The sequence below is a fragment of the Lathamus discolor genome, chromosome 2 (genome assembly GCF_037157495.1).
Source record: "Lathamus discolor isolate bLatDis1 chromosome 2, bLatDis1.hap1, whole genome shotgun sequence".
Lineage (NCBI taxonomy): Eukaryota > Metazoa > Chordata > Aves > Psittaciformes > Psittacidae > Lathamus > Lathamus discolor.
In genome coordinates, this window is record NC_088885.1 from 107,763,796 (window position 1) to 107,781,782 (window position 17,987).

General features: G+C 38.0%; 1 protein-coding gene across 10 annotated transcripts in view; it reads right to left on the reverse strand.

Annotated features, from left to right (window-relative positions):
• Window positions 1-17,987, reverse strand: part of PTPRM (protein tyrosine phosphatase receptor type M) — a 470,168-nt gene that overhangs the window by 98,074 nt on the left and 354,107 nt on the right. For all 10 annotated transcript variants that reach the window (XM_065668023.1, XM_065668021.1, XM_065668020.1 and 7 more), the window contains one exon: window positions 2,333-2,484. In XM_065668023.1, coding sequence (XP_065524095.1) covers window positions 2,333-2,484 — 152 coding nt within the window. The remainder of the gene's footprint in view (window positions 1-2,332; window positions 2,485-17,987) is intronic.

Sequence of the window (17,987 nt, forward strand, 5' to 3'; positions counted from 1 at the left end):
GCATTTTGATCAGTGATAACAAATCTACTGCTTAAATCACAAGATGAGACTGAATAGCGATGCTACTGATACTACTGATACTATGATGACAGGTGTTTTTGACAGACGCTTTGATCTAATAAGTTTAATTAATAATAGGGTAAATACTATAAATACTGCAAATATTCCACTATCGTTCATTTTTTCTTCTCCCTTCTTTTTTTATTTGCTCAGACAGATGGATAATGTGTACACAGCTACTATTATGCTCTGAATATGCCTCTTTGTTTAACAATCACTTTCAAAGTTATACATAGATCAATGCTCACATTGGTATTTAATCATTTAACCATTTGTAAAACCTATGGGAAAGCTCAATGCAACAAATTAAGTTCAGTTTGTTCCCTGGCATGCAAAGACCATGTGAATTACTTTTGTAAAAACAGATACATTTAACAGGTGGGAGTTAATCACAACATTTTACAGGATGTTCAGCCAAAGAGTCAATAAAGGCTTTTAAGCAAAACTCATTGCAAATTCAGCCTCAGTTGCTTGTCTACACAGCTCAAAATCAGTGAATGTAAGCACATTCTGGATACCGATAAACAGACAAACAGTAATTTGTAAAACAAAACTTGAATTAAGGAAGACAGGATCTGCTGGATAAGGAGTGAGGTTACTCCTGCTGGCTTTCATCCGTTTTTTTTCCAGTTGATCTTCTATGGCATACAGTTGCCAGCCCTTGTTAAGATGGAGCTATCTGAAAAGCCGCTTAAATAATGCTGGCAGTTATCACTTGTCATATAAATGAATATATCTGAGACTACTTTCCTTTAATTATGTCTCCTGAATCACTGGATGGAAAAAATAGAGTGGGACTCCATTTGGGTCTGAATGCAGAGATCAGTTGAGGTCAGGGCTGCTGCAGCTAATAAGACTGGCTAGATTTGCAGAATGCAGCCAGACTGATAAACCTTACTAGGAAGCAGGAATGTTCTAAATCTCTTGAGTACAAGGCCTTACACAAAGTATTTCTAAAGACTGTCAGACTGCTTCTTCTGGTGACCACTTATCTTATGGGAAGTCTAACCCTCATGTGATACAAAATACTTATGCCAATAATTTCAAACTGGTTTAAGGTGGTTTATATAACTTGATTTACTCTCAGGAACTCTGCAGCTTGTTTGGTTGCTGGTGCTTATTCAGTAACACTACAGAAAAACTACGTCATGATGATGGAAGATGAAGTCAAACCTCTTGATATCTTCACAGAAGTAATCTCATTAACTGCAATGCTATATTCTCACTAGAAAGGCAAGCCAGATTTTAAAAGATCTCTTTCAAAGCAATTTCAAAAGTACAAATTTCAAACACAAATTAACATTGCAAATTCTAAGCCTAATGCTGCTGAGAGAAGTCTCACTGTATAAATCTCACAGTTTTTGTTCAATTGAGCTTGTCAAAGGTAAGTTCTTAAGCATATTATTAAAGAGTGAGATTTGGGCCTCATATACTGTTAGTACTTGAAACAAAATTCAATCTTTGAAAAATTCTGAAGATGTTCAAAACCAAAAGAAAAACTGAGGTTCCTTAAGAACTACAAAACCAACAGAGTTTTTCAAACATAGACATTCTTTCTTTTATTCTTTTTAACTATTATAAAAAACTACTGGTTTTCCTGGTCTTATCTTAGTGGTAACCCCAAGACATGAGTGAGTCCTTGACTAAAATTTAATACAGGAAATTTTATATCCCAAATTTTATTTCTTTTCAGGGTAGATCCAGGAATACCCAGGACATACAGAATTTCTTACGAAATTTCAGAACAGATAATTCCATTGAGTTCAGCCTTTGTGCAAGCAACAGAAAAAGCATCATCTAGAATTGGACATAATGAGACAATCAGATCACCATTATTAAGTTATGGCATTCAAAAATAAATTTCACCTACAAAAAAAAAAAAAAAAGAAGAAGAAGACGTGAGCAGGAGAAGCATTTGAAGGGCTTGGGACAGCAGGAATGATACAAAATTTTGAACATAATAGAGAATGGAGAAAGGAAAAAACAACAGCTGTTTCAGTAATGTCTTTGCTCTTCTGCAGAAGAAAAGGATGGACAGAAAAAAAGCTCAATTATCCCTGTTATTTTTAAAGGAGTCTGTTCTTGATGTCTGACTGTCTTGCTCATTCGAATACACACTGTTATGTGCTGCACAGTGGGAAACGCTGGGTCCCATGGATTTTCCATGACTGGGAAATGAGGAATATTTTAAAAACCATTTGCACCTTTCTTCTACCTTCCAAAAAAAAAAAAAAAAAAAAAAGAAAAAAGGACAAGAAAAGAAAAAACTTACATCTCCCATTTAAATTGTGTGTGTCCATGAAAGAGAAAGCTTCGTCACAGTTGGTGCCTTGCTCATTGTAGCTTTTATCCATTGAATTCACCATCACTGTCATTTCCTGCCGTGTACTACTCAATGTCTCTTTCCGCTTTTTAGCCAATTTTCTTGAGAAATGAATGTTGAGGAAAAAAAGAAAAGAAAACATTCAGTGAGCAGACATAATCTTCATGTTTCTCAGATCAGTACTGTAGTTTGTAACCATATTATTAAGTAACATTTAAAATTATTGCTGCATTTCTAGAAACTTAAATTGATTTCGCACTCACGTCTTTTGATGGCATCTGATAATCAAGCGATAGTCGCCAATGCCCTGACTTACGGTGAACAGCACTTTAATCCTCTGGGATGACCACTGAATTAAAGGGGACTACTTGGATACAAAGGTGGTGTGAGCTACTCTATCAGAGGCTATCTCAGTTCATATCCATAAATAAAAATCAGAGAAGATTTTGTTGGAATTGACAAATCAGTAATGATTTTCACTTCATGTGTAGAATTGTCTGGAGCTGTTTCATTGAGACATCATATAATACAGCTAACTGGCTTATAGCATACTGTACAGTTTGATTTCTCAACACACTTTCTACAAGTAAGTGGCATTTTAAATTGAATTGCATTTCCGAAGACTATTTTCTGTCACTCTTCATTTCAGGAGAATTAGTCACAATAGTTGTTTCTCAGCAGGCGTGGTCTGTCTGAGACAAGGTCTTGATTCTGATACTGTAATAGTGATTCATTAAGCTATAGAACTGCTTTAGATGCATGTATCTCTTTTTTCCACATCTATTTCTGTCTAAACTAAAATCTCACTCTGTCTCCCCCAGAGTTATGCTTAGCTACCATCACAAAATAACATGTTCAAAACTTGATTTTTATTTCGACATCTGTGAGATGCCTGTGATTCTGATGATGGTGGATCCCATGCCTATTTGTCTTGTATTCCTGACCTGTGGTTTTGTCTTAGACCAAGCCCTTCTCCTTGCTTGGTTTTGCAAGCAGCCTTCATTTTCCAGATTCCATCTGTATAGTATTTTCAAGGTATAGTTTCTATACAGAAGTAACAGCTCCATAGACTTTGATCTTCTCATATATGTTCATTCAATGACTTTTCCTCTGTGGAAAACATAATGAGCCAGCTCATATCCATCTGGCAAAGAGATGTTTTAGCTATCTTCAACTAGAACCTACAGGAGCTTATTATCTTGCGTTTCCTCCTTCTTCTAGAGGCCTACTGCATCAAGCATAACCAACTTTTGCTAACTCTCAAAGCCTTTCTCTTTGTTAACTAGATTTTCAAGCAGGCACATGCTTGAAATTCCCTCACATTGCATGGGAGAAGCTTTTCGTAAACCTTCTTACCAATAATTCACTGTTCTGTTTCAAATCTCTGCCTGCAGACGCACTTTGCAAAGTATTGATATTATTGCTCACTAAGCTGATCAGTATTGCCTTGAGTCTCCCCATGTTCCCCCTCTACCTGGCTGTTGTCTCTTATCTCATACTCACTAAGCCAGGAGACTGCAGTACACAGTGGTCTTCCCCTGCCCATCACTGGACTTGTGAGTACTATCTCTATTCACAAAACCTTTAATCGCTGTCAATGTCACAAGCTCAGCACTTTATCTAAGAACTCTTGCATGTCAACAATGTACTAATGAAGAGGTAACAAATCTTCCTAAACAGCTTTTTAAAGAAAAGTTACTAGGTGAATTGACCTGGGTAAAATTGTAGTGATACTGATCCATATCTGAAAATCCATGACATGGTAGAATATATGATACCAGTCCCTCAATGAGATTGCAGAAAAGACCCATGCTCTGTAAGGTGCACATCTCAAACATCTGCTGTTACATGTTTTATTTTACAGTAAAAATGGTATCCTTCGCAAAGAAAGCCAGAGTTCTTGCTTATTACATCAACAACACGAAGCTTGAATTTTATAAAAAGACAGCTAATTTTCTTAAAGAAATTACACTAACATTTTCTCATTTCCTTAATTTTGGGGTTTGGTCCCATAGTACAGCTATAGCAGATTGTTTTTATGACAGTAACAACTGTACAGTACTTCTCAATCTGAATCTAATTCCAGAAATAGGTCTTGTGGGAAAAGTTCAAACCTGAAACAACTGTTACAGGAAGAGAGCGATAGCAGCCAGACTTTCGTACTGTGAACAAAAACACCCAGTGGACTCAGTCAAGTAAATTTTAGCTGAATATAAAATTTTTTGCATCTGCAGTTTTCAGATATTGCTGGAAGTGTTGCAGTGCTGCAGTCTCTGAAAGTCATCCGTTCCTTGGATCTCTCAATCCCTGGGAGACTCCAAGCTATACAAGATTTAAGAAACGTGTAAAACCATAGTACTTCACATCACCATAACCCCTCATGCTCTTAGATTTGAAGTAAATTTGGAGGAAAAAAAGACTTAAATATTTGATCATCTTCACTCAGAGAAAAGACTGCTAGCTACTCTCTGATGTTTCCACCTTCTTAAAGGAAAAGAGATCTACAACCAGAGTTAAAAATAAAACAGATGGAAGCTCCCAGATGATTACCTAGGATGAAATTCTTTACGGAGGGAAAGCAAAATGCTTATCACCCAAATGCTGTTACCATCACTATCTGAAAAAAGAGAATATACTGTATTAGTCTCAGAAAAGAGAAGCCTGATATTCAGAACTATCTCGAGACTGGCTAGGAACTGTTGGTAGTTTAAGGCACAAGAAATGTCGAGAAGTGAGCTGGTCTAATGGTAAAAATACAGGAAAATACAGGGCAGAAAAACATATAGACTCCCCTCAAAAATGGCGTGAGATTTTGGGTATTGTTTACTCTGTTTTGTTACAAATATTAATAAAATCAGCCTAAGAAAATAGTAAGCTAGAGGCTTCATCACAATCTTTCCCCAGTTTTGTCTGCCAACATGAGACTCTTAAATGCTGCATCTTCGCCTGTGCAGTCCCTTCTAGTTGAAAGCATCACCTTATAAAGCTATTTCACACCTGACTCAATAACTTCATAAAAATCATCTTTCTCTGTGATTTCTCCCTCAAACTCTCCAACAGAACAAAGCCAATAACTAAGCTGCTGCTACATTATCAGCCTCTATTTGGTTCATTTCCCATCTGCTTACCTGTATACATTTTCTCTCTCCTGTCTTGACTTTAATAACAACCTCTTTGGGACCTAGCTTGCCTTTTACCTTCGTGTTTGTAAAGCACTAGGAATAAAGCACAAGGCACAATGGGATACTATCATAGTTAGAGGATGTAAATAGTAAAAATAAAAATAAAAAATAATAAATGGTGACTAGACTGATACCTGGAACCAACTAAGCTCTGAAAGGAATATGCCTTCCATTTTAATTTAGAAACAGTTAAGTAAAGCATAATTAGGAATTTGGTGAGAAAAGCATATTTATTTGAATCAGGCAAAAGCACTCACTTCCTTTTTCACAATTCCAAAATGAGTGGTACTTTCCTTTTTGTATCAGTATGCCTCCTTTCTTCCAAGCAAAGAAAGGAAAAACAAGATGCTGTTACTTTGCACAGCTCCTGAAACACATTAGCAGTGTGATATATAAACACAGTGAGATGAAATTTGTAATAGTATGGCTAAAGGGATTTCACTATTTTTTTCCTTTAATTAATTCTATGAACTATTTCACTTACTGTAACTTTAAATAAAATATCTTCTTCTTTCCTACATACATATTGTTTCAAATTTTACTTCTCTGTTTGTGAACACTTTCAGACGAAGAAAGGATTAGGGGCTTTAATGCAAGCCTCTGGTGTGGTACAGCTGTAGTTATGAAAGCTTTTAATATTTTGATCACCACATCCCTGAAAGAATATAAACTACAGTCACAATGATCCTTCATAAAATAATAGCTATTTAAAAAGATAAAAACCACCAAGGGTAGAACTAAATGATCCTCAACAGAGATACATTACTAGTGGGCATTCTACAAAAGTGCATGTTGGGATGTGTATTATTCGCCATGCACTGATCTAGGAAATGGCTGAACAACATTGCTGTCCACAATGTTTTTGTACAACAATTTTTAATTTATAGTAAAAAAAAAATAGAGTAAAAAAGTTACAAATTTATCTCATGACATAGAGTGACTGACGTGGAGTCTCTGTCTCTCTGATGACATTCAAAACCTACCTGGATGCATTCCTGTGTGACCTGCTCTGGATGGCCTGCCTTGGCAGGGGGTTGGACTGGATGATCTCCAGAGGTCCCTTCCAACCCTGATGATGATGTGATGATGTGATGTGATGTGACTGTATATTCACTTAAGAAGGAAAATCAGTGTTGACAGATATGAAGTAATGCATATGGGAAAAAGAAATTCTAACTATATGCACACAATACTAGGTCTATATGACTTTATAAACAATTAAGGAAAGAAATCTGGTAGTACTGTGTGCAGTTCTGGTGTCCTCAAGATAAGAAGGAAATGCAGCAGCTGGAGCAAGTCCAGAGGAGGGCCACGAGGATGATCAGGGGACCAGAGCACCTCCCGTATGAAGACAGGCTGAGAAAGTTGGGGCTGTTCAGCCTGGAGAAGAGAAGGCTGTGTGGAGACCTCATAGCAGCCTTCCAGTATCTGAAGAGGGCCCATAGGGATGCTGGAGAAGGGACTTCATAAGGGACTGTAGTGATAGGACAAGCGGTAATGGGTTCAAACTTGAACAGGGGAAGTTCAGGCTGGATATAAGGAAGAAGTTCTTTACTGTGAGGGCAGTGAGGCACTGCAACAGGTTGCCCAAAGAAGTGGTAAGTGCTCCATCCCTGGCAATGTTCAAGGCCAGGCTGGACAGAGCCTTGGGCAGCATGGTCTAGTGTGAGGCGTCCCTGCCCATGGCAGCAGGGGTGGAACTAGAAGATCTCAAGGTCCTTTCCAACCCAAACCATTCTGTGATTCTATCTGTATATCCAAAAAATGGTTTTCTGAAAGTAGAGAACATACACAGAGAGGTGACAGGAAGATCTAAGGAAAAGATCCTACAGAACAGTAGTAGTGCTCAATACAGATAAGGAGTTCCCAGTTTTAAAAAGAGGCAGTTGAACTGGGAATATAAAAAAGAAGCATGGGGAAAAGTAAGAAATTAAGAAAGAAGTACTATTTCTCAGCAATATAAGAACAAGAACCAGAAGGTATACAGAACTTTTTTAAATATGAAGGTAAATGCTTCCACACAAGCCAGATAATTACAGAACACATCACCACAGGACCCTACAGATACCAAAAGTAAATATCAGCAAAAGAATAATTGATTAAGGGTTGAGCAGAGGACAGTGAATACATTAACTTATCTTTGCTCTGTTCCTGTATTTATTTACAGGTTTGTCCCTGGCCGCAGTCAAAGACATGATGTTAAGTCTGGTGGACTTTTAATTCAAAATTTGATATAATTTTTTTATTATATTAACAATCCCTGCATAGATTATACAAGAAACAGGTAGTAAATACTTTATTTGCTTTTCTAACACTTAGAATTACTCACCATTATGCATTGCTTAGGCTACTATTGATATACCAGGCAGGATTAATTAATTTATTAATTAATTACTTTGGTGAAAATGCTATTGTCACCATTTTTTGGTGAAAATTATTTTGGTGAAAGTGCTTTTGTCTGAAATTATTTAATGAATATCACTGATTCAGTGACAATTAGTCTGAAGATGTAGCTTAATAAAAGCTCTCCACAAGAAGCACGTAAGAACATCTGTAACTAACTTAATCCCTGTTTATTGTGGTTTTATACGTTTTTCATACCTATGTTGTAATTATTTTGTCTTTAACAACATGCCACTCCTCGTCAATAACTGTGATTGTTTCAGTCTTCAGCAATGAGCCCTCTAGTCCAGGTTTCATCTACCACCTCTCTTTTGCAATAAGACACATTTGGTAACATTGGGTATTATTCTAGTTTGCATTAGAAAATTCAAAACACTGCTTTCTGGTTTTTAGGATATCCTTTTAGGGCATACCTTGAATCTGCAATGCCTCATCTGCATTATTCATTTTACTTTTCATTGATAAATAGTCTTCATATTAAACAAGTTTTAAACAAGTTTTAGGAACCTGAATATCAAATCCAATTGAACCAAAATGGGAAATTTCTTCAGGTGATATTAAATAACTATCATTATAATTAATTAATACTTTTATTATACTTTATATTTCTTATCAAAACAGCAACAGACTGCACTGAACCCTTTCTATCTTCCCTGAATGGAACGAGACACAAATATGAAGCAATTGAAATCAAGTGGGGAAGTGAAATAAACAAGGTATGGCATTAGTGATAGCAAACTTGTCATTCAATTTCATATTTATATGATTTATATTGAAATGTAATATGCTCAAGAATGCAATTTCACAGTGACACTAAACTGTGTACTGTCAACACTCTATCAGACAGAAATAAAGTTAGGAGAAGCATTTTTAAAGGCACTACATTTTGCAGCAAGGACTAGCAAACACTCAATAAAATGCTTTACAAGTTGTCCCTACTTCAGGAACTAGCAGTTCTAGAGAACAACAGGGAAAAGTAATTATCAAGAGAATTAAAAAAGAAAAATCTAGGCAGGATCCCACTGAATTGTGCTGTTCCTTGCTTAGGATCTCTTAGTATGTGAACCTGTATTAGATTATAAAACTACTCTTTGTCCTAAGATGTCCAACATGTATTTCATATTGACATCCCAACAAAGTAAAGCTACAACAGTATGGAAGAGCTTATGAATATTTGACTATCGCTAAGGGTGAGTACACCCTTTTACCTGACTTTATAAAGTGTTGGTTTATTGTTATTTCTTTTAGATGCCTTCTCTTTGTTTTAATTACGAACTGCCTGCTTCAGAGCAAGTACTCTTATTAATTTCATTTTTATCGTGCTCTTGGATTCTTTGATAAAGACAAAAGAATGAATTTAAAAAAAATGCTGTGATGCTGCTTGAATTTGAAAACAGTGTTCCTGATACCACAGGATTTCATTTCCCTGCTTTCATTCACTGTGTCTTTCATTTCTGCCACAGAGACTTTACAAGCACTTTCAGTAACACCAAAAGCAGTACTGGAGGACCAAGAAGGCATCCCACTGCTAGCAGGACTGGATAGAAAGGGAGAAGGAGAAAGGAATAAGAGTAAAAGGGGGAAAGGAAGATTCACTTAACACAATTACAAGAATTGACTTTAAAATCAGTAAAAACTTTTTAAATGAATGTGAAGGTTAATGAAAAATGGTTTTGATTTATATCAGCATAAACAAAACTAGCTTTGCTTTTCTGTGCTTTTTACTTGCCTTTTTACTCACTGCATATTAGAACTTCAATGGTCTTTTTTTGCACTTTATTGTTATTTATAGTAGGTTGATTCATTAGCATCACATGAGATGAAAGCAAAAAAAAAGTTATTTGGCTCCATCCTGTTCTCAAAATATCAGAAATAGCTCACAGTTAAAGTATAGCATAACTTAAGATAGAGTAGATCAGGAAAGAGATAGAAAATATGGAGGGAAATGGGAAATAAGGAAAGGATGATGGAGAAATACAGCATAGCTGCCATTACAGACACAGCTCACCTACCCTTACTGCTAAGTGTTATTTCTTGAATTTAGGTATTCGACACATGCTTTGAGGTTTGGTTATAGTGACACCATTTAAAACTCTGCCTATTTGTTTCTCAGCTTCTGCTTTACATGGACTCCATCAGGTTATCTGAGTTTCTGCAAGTGAGGCTTATAGCACCAAACACAAGAACATTCTAGGTCAAAAGAGGCATCACACTGAGAGATTTTCTTTGCTGATGCAAAGTGGCTGATGACTGACTGTCAGTGTGAAAAAAAAGGGAGCTACATGGTGTGTCAGATTGATGTAACAACGTTTATTTGAAACGGGCTGACTCTTGTCTTAAATTTGTGGTTACAGTTTAGTTCTTGTTTGTCCACCTGGGAAGGCCTCGGTGCATTTTACTATGATTGACAGGATCTTCAGGGAAGGCTTTAGGCTATGGCAGTAAAAAGGAATTTGAGAAGCTTTGGCAAAACTGTGTGTCTGCAAAGCTCCTGGCTGAGCTATTTCCGGCTCTTCAGAAAAATGCACTCACACACTTTAAAAAATAAAATCTAACATCCCCCTGCCTCTCCAACAGAAGAATAAACCAGTAACAAGATGTGAACAGCAATATTTTGCAAAATTTACTATTATCTAATCTTGACCACGACCTTGATTATAGTGAGTTAAGAAACAGGCAATAAAATGTCCCATGGTACTCAACTGAATTAAGAAAGGGAAAATTAAAAGCCACAAATTTTCTGAATTTGCTTCAAAAAAACTTCGCAATATTAATTTAAATTTGTGTTTTGATTCTTATGATCCCTAAATTAATCAAGAAATAATGAATGCAATCTTTAATTGACCTAGAGGTCCTCTGAATTGTAAGGGTGTATAGGAAAAATACACAGAATATTAACACTTTTTTTTTTCACCCCCAAATGAATTAAAAGGCAAATGCTTAAGAATCTGTTCAGTTCACTAAAGACTTAGCCAACTGATTTACTTAGATTAGAGCAGCCATGTGGAAGAAACTACTTGCAGGATGAGGATCAGGGTGGCACTTAGAACACAGGAGAGGCCAAAGTATGACAAAACCTTTACAAGAACTGGGAGGAACTCAGTAGCCTGCGTGGAACGCTTGAAGGCCAAAGATCACAGAGTGACAATAAACTGCCATGTGCTTGTCCTCTCTTTCAAGAAATAAAAGAGGACAGCTGGACAGTTAAGAGGTCTGTTATAGTGAGAACTGCAGGGATCCAGAACAGCTGGGAGTAGCGAAAACAGCATAGGGAGATGAGGGATGAAATGACTGCATTATACAAAAAAAATATCCCTAAAGTCCTTGACATAGGAGCAGACCAGCACCCAGGTCTCTCTCTCTCAGCTGACTAAACCAGAAAGTCAAACTCTGATCCGATCAGTCTTGAATTACTCTCTCCAAAACAGTGTATTTTTAAAAGCTTTGGAAAGTTCTTCCTATGAAAAACCACGTATGACCAACCAAGAGATTAAGACCTTCTGATAGGAAAGGAAATAGAATTTTAAATATTACCTGACTAAACAGGAAATTGAACCTGGATCTCTCTTGATTGACAGTCCTGACTGAGGAGATACTGAGAGAGCTGGGCTTGTTCAGCCTGGAGAAGAGGAGGCCATCAGAGGATCTTACTGCAGTTTTTAATTATCTAATGGAAAACTATAGAGACAGAACTAGACTCTACACACATGGTGAAAGGCTAAGACACGCTAGACACAAGTTGAAACTCAGGAAATCCCTATTAGATCTAAGTAAAATTTTGTCATCATCCGGGTAGTCAAAACAGTGGAGCAGGTGCTAAGAGAAGTGGGATCTCCATCTTCAGAGGTTCTCAAAACCCTGCTGAACAATGTCCTGAGTAACTTGATTTAGTTTAAATCTCCTTTATAGTGGGAGGTTAGAAAAGAAGATCTCTAATGGTCCCTTCTGATACAAATTATTCTAGGATTCCCATTAAATGTCCTGGTAATAGGTTTGTTGGTTTTGGGTTTGTTGGCTTTGTGATTTGGCTTTGGTTTGGGTTTTGGTTGGTTGTTTTTTCTTTTATAAAAGGAAGCTGCAGGGATTTAAAGGATTACAGATTTAGAACAAAATTCTCAACTGCGCCCCTTCTTTGGAATAGTAATGCATCTGAGAGGCACATTCAGAATCAATATAGTATAATACTAGCAAAATTACATACAGTCAAATAATTAAATACAATGAAAGATATAGATTCTTTTTATTTATTTATTTCATTTTTTAACCACCTTTTTCTGCCACGTGTACTAAACCACCTTTCTAACTTCAGGAGCAAAGCTTGCATATATATTTTTATCAATAAAGCTTTTTCACTACAGAGCTATTTATATTTAAGTTATATTCATACTGAAATGCATAATGAGAATGTGATAATTTTTAATGAAAAAAGGCAAATTCTATTTCATTTTTCTAATATGGTATTAATAATATACACATTCTCATTTTAATGAAGATGAAATGTTCCATTTGCCATTGTGTTTGATTTGTATTAATTTGTGGCACATTAATTGTACATAAACATAAAATGACATTACACTACTTTACATGCTTTCTATTGCCCTATTTCAACGTTATTGAAATGAAGCATTTGAAGTGTCTGAAGTGATCCTTTTCTGAAATGTATGGTCACAGGAAAATTCCACACCTGACCTTTCCTTTTGCCTGAGGATACTATTTTCCCCATAAAAAGAAATTTCATTTTCTCAGCTAACTCTATTAAGAACAGTAAATGAAATTTTATACAGAACTTCGATTTCTCTTTTGTTAGCATATATGCCATTTTACTTATCTATAGTTAACAAGAATATCGAGGTTCTTTTGTATGCAAATGAATATGCATACATGACTTCATTTTAAGCGATAAGACTTAAAAGAAACAATTCAGATGAATGAAAGATGTGTATGTCATATTGAGCTCACAGAGATATATATTCCCTTCATAGTATTGTCTAGATGGGTATTACAGTCTCTGCATATGGTACAAGAACACCGTATTTATAACATATTGTTTAAAAGATATATTTTGCATTTGACTTTGCAAGTCTTCTTCTCTGTCTCAACATCTTTTCTTTTTCTTTTCCCCCATTATATTATCATATGATCTGAATAAAGAATTAAACAGACAACACTGGGGCCTACTCAGGAGGAGGTAGCTGTGTGATGTGCAGTGCCAGACAACATGAATACGAAAGCTTTTCACAGGAATACATTCACAACAGATTTTGAAATTCTCTTCCTGAAACTAATTAACATTTTAGAAAAGGCTGGCTAATGATGAAAGAAAACACCTTCTTATCCCATAGCTGTCAGTTTTAAATAAAGCCTCAAACTCCAATGGGTGGTGTGCACCACAGGTGCCCAGAATCCCTCTGCTTTCACAAACCGAGACAAGAGGCAGTGTTAAATTGATGTAAATTTGTTCTGGGATGATTTCCCCACACCAAATTTTCCCCACATTTTCAGAGGTGTTCTCAGCATGAGAAATTACAGAACTGTATGGCAGATGTACCTATTATGTGGTAGTTTCATCCTCCTCTCTGCCCATTAGCCTCTCTCTGTGAGATTCACTATAATATTCTAAAGTCCTTAAGCCTGGCCAGGGAAATGTCTTTCCTTAAAAGTAAATCTGCCACATAAGCATTTCCTTCCACAAATAGAAAATCCCTAGCCCCACAGTGCATCAGTACCTGAGGTATGGGACAGGTATTTCCTGCATGAAATAACTTGTCACTTTCATTGAAAGTTTGTCTTGCAAGTCTCAGTGGAGGAAACAAACTCCCAGGTTTCTAATGAGTCTAACAGTTACTTATAGGATTGCATGGGCTCAAGTTAATAGAAAGCAATAGTAACCGTGGCAGTTTTAAATACAGGAAATATCTTCCCCTCAAGCCATTTAGGTCTTTGCATACATCTCTTTCTCACCGGACACAAACTAAGGCATTTGGCTTTATCAGTATAAGGGCATACAATACAGTAAAAATAAATTGTTTAAAGTTCTCCAAAATATTCCTTAAAGGAATCTTTAGCATATTTGCTATTTAAATATATGTAAATATGTTGTATGTATTGTATATATTATATACATACATGCATATATGTAAATACATAACTAAGTATATATAGTGGTGTAGTGCAGAACCAAAAGCAAAGGTTTTGTTAGGCTTAATCTAACACAACTCACCCATTGGCTTGCTGCTCCGCAGTAATAGAACACAGAACAGCAAAAGGCTTTTTGCTGTTGAAAAGTTCCACTGCATTGGTACAGATGTTTTGGTAGATGGATTAAGTATCTTGACCTATCTCCTGCAGAAGAGTCCTGCAGAAGAGTCCTGCAGTGGGAGGTACTTCTTCACAAGACAGCATTCCTTGCTCAAACTGACTTTCAAACCACAGTCCTACACTTTGTACTTAAATAGATAATTTTTGACTTTCTGCATCCCAGTACAGGCAGCAGCCTGTACAACATATTTCCTAGTGTTGGTACTGAGCATTCACAAACTCATATACAATTTTTTCTGCACTCCCTACACACCATCATGTGTCTTTCACTTTTTTGAGCAATTTTCTCCTTCAAGACACTTTGTAATATTCAATATACCTCAGCAGTTCAAAACAACTGCACAGGGTTTTTAATCAGCTTTTTAGAGGAGTCTATCTTCTTTTTCTTCCACAAGAACAACTCTGTCTCAACAAAAGTCACTGACTAAAAACTCAGAATAGGCAATACTCAGTCATGTAAGAAAGAAACTAATGTTTTCCTAAGGGGCTGCTGAAATTGGGCCATCCCCTTAAGGCAGATAGATAGAATAACTAGTGGGATGCACGAAGATACACCCGGAGCATAGTGTTCTTGGTAGCACACTAATTTAATAGCGTTCTGTGATCACTGAGGGAAGGAAGGCACTAAGCAGTGGTTCTTTAGCAGCATGCAGCTTGTAAACCATTCAAGTGCTCTCCCAAGCCCTGGGTATATCATCTAATTGGCAGTGGAAGTGCAGTGGCAGATGGGCTGCTGATAATCCAAAGCTGTGACTACAGGAGGATGCAGCCCAGCTGGGATCTTGTGAGGCTGATACTGTTTGGTCAGTTTAAGATGCAGCTGCACCCTCAATCCAATCTTATCCCACACAGAGGAATGCGGCTTCTGGGAGAAACTGTTATCTGTCCCCTTTATAAACAGAAGTTGTCCAGTCCCTACTTCTCTCTTAGCAGGTATGTGTATTGGGGTCTTATGTCCTATATTCAATGGCTCATTATGAACATGATAATATGAGACTTGTCTAGCAAGGGCTTATCTACTTAAGGGGCTCTTTACACCACTGTGGGAAGGGCAGCTGATACAGCTGCACACCATGTTGGCTTTAGATGAGAACATTTCAAATATATGTATTTAGATCCTTTCAATTCTAATTCTGACAAATTTGAACCTATTAACACCAAAGGCTTTCTTAGTTAAAAGATGTAGGAGAGGTGTGAAGGAAAGCTTCTCTAAATCTTTCTAATACAGTTTCATCTGGAAAAAAAATTAAAAAAAATCAGTGTTATAGCCACAATAACTTTAACATTTGAGAAGAATGTTAATTACTAATTGCACATAATATGGGATTTTCATCAAACTTTGGAATAAAAAGTTTTGCATGGAACCATGCTACCTTTGAGTCTACATCTCTCTCACAGAAAAACAAAGAGAAAATGAATGCCTTGCACTTTTTCCCAAATCTAATTTTAAATTTTGTGAAAATATTTTTTTAAAGACAGAAAGACACCATTTATCCTTGCAAAAGGAAAAATCTAAAACTTCTGAAGAGAGCTTGCATGACATAATTCTTTTTCAGAATACAAGCCACAAATGATGTCATAGTCCTTCCCCAGTGAAATCATCTATTATAAGAATGCTATATGTATTAACATGAGTTGCTAGACACTGTGTTGTTCTTCAGAAGGCAAGAACCTCAAAACACTAAAATACTACTACATCATTAAAAATGTCAGTCAGCTGAAATTTGCAATTTAACACAGATAATAACAGCTGCTGTTCTTAACAGTGCATAGTGCAGTACTTCAAATATATTGGAATATTACAGTTTGCAGTAGTGATGCAACACAGGAAGTATGCTGAGCTTTATAGAGATACACAGACCCATCTGAAATGTTGCAGGGAGATGGCAGTGCAGTCAGAAACAAAACTAACAGGCTCTTGCATTGAAAATAACAAACTATTTCTTTTAGTCAACAAAGAGTTTGTGGGTCAGCGTTAAAGGGAGAACAGCGATGGGAGACATTACTGTGGGGATCTGTTACAGACCGCCTGATCAAGAGGAATCTGTGGATGAAGCACCCTACAGATAGGAACAGCCTCACGCTTGTAGGCCCTTGTTCTCATGGGGGACTTCAACCACCCTGACATCTGTTGGAGGGACGGTACGGCCTGGCACAAGCAATCCAGGAGGTTCTTCAATTGTGTGGAAGACAACCTCCTTCTGCAAGTAATAGAGGAGCTGACAAGGAGAGGTGCCATGCTCGACCTCATGCTCACCAACAGGGAAGGGCTCTTTGGAAGTGTGATGCTCCAGGGCAGCCTTGGTTACAGCGATCATGAGATGGTCGAGTTTGAGATCCCCAGGACAGTGAGAAGAGCGTGCAGCAAGCTCACTGCCCTGGACTTCAAGAGAGCAGACTTTGGCTGAACGCGCACAAGTCCGTGGGACCTGATGGAATCCATCCGCGGGTCCTGAAGGAGCTGGTGAATGAAGTTGCTAAGCCACTGGCCATCGTATTTGAAAAATCATGGCAGTCAGGTGAAGTTCCTGACGACTGGAAAAAAGGAAATATAACCCCCATTTTTAAGAAGGGGAAAATGGAAGACCCGGGGAATTACAGACCAGTCAGTCTCACCTCTGTGCCTGGCAAAATCTTGGAGCACATTCTCCTGGAAGGCATGCTAAGGCACATGAAAAACAACAAGGTGCTTGGTGACAGCCAGCATGGTTTCACTAAAGGGAAATCCTGCCTGACCAATTTGGTGGCCTTCTATGATGGGGCTACGGAACTGATGGACAGGGGTAGAGCAGTTGATGTTAGCTACCTGCACATGTGCAAAGTGTTCGACGCCGTCCCACATGACATCCTTCTCTCTAAATTGGAGAGATATCAATTTGATGGATGGACCACTCGGTGGATAAAGAACTGGCTGGACGGCCGCACACAAAGAGTTGCGGTCAATGGCTCGATGTCTGGCTGGAGACCGGTAACGAGTGGTGTCCCTCAGGGATCGGTATTGGAACCGGTCTTCTTTAACATCTTTGTCAGTGACATGGACAGTGGGATTGAGTGCGCCCTCAGCAAGTTTGCCGATGACACCAAGCTGTGTGGTTCGGTTTATACGCTGGAGGGAAGGAATGCCATCCAGAGGGACCTTGACACGCTTGTGAGGTGGGCTGATGCCAACCTTATGAAGTTCAACCATGCCAAGTGCAAGGTCCTACACCTGGGTTGGAGCAATCCCAGGCACAGCTACAGGCTGGGCAGAGAAGAGATTCAGAGTGGCCCTGCAGAGAAGGACTTGGGGGTGCTGGTCAGTGAGAAAATGAACGTGAGCCAGGAGTGTGCGCTTGCAGCCCAGAAAGCCAACCATATCCTGGGCTGCATCAAAAGGAGCGTGACCAGCAGGTGGAAGGAGGTGATCCTGCCCCTCTAATCTGCTCTTGTGAGACCTCACTTGGAGTATTGTGTGCAGTTCTGGTGTCCTCAACATAAAAAGGACATGGAACTGTTGGAACAAGTCCAGAGGAGGGCCACGAGGATGATCAGGGGACTGGAGCACCTCCCGTGTGAAGACAGGCTGAGGAAGTTGGGGCTGTTCAGCCTGAAGAAGAGAAGGCTGCGTGGGGACCTCATAGCAGCCTTCCAGTATCTGAAGGGGGCCTATAGGGATGCTGGGGACGGGCTTTTCATTAGGGACTGCAGTGACAGGACAATGG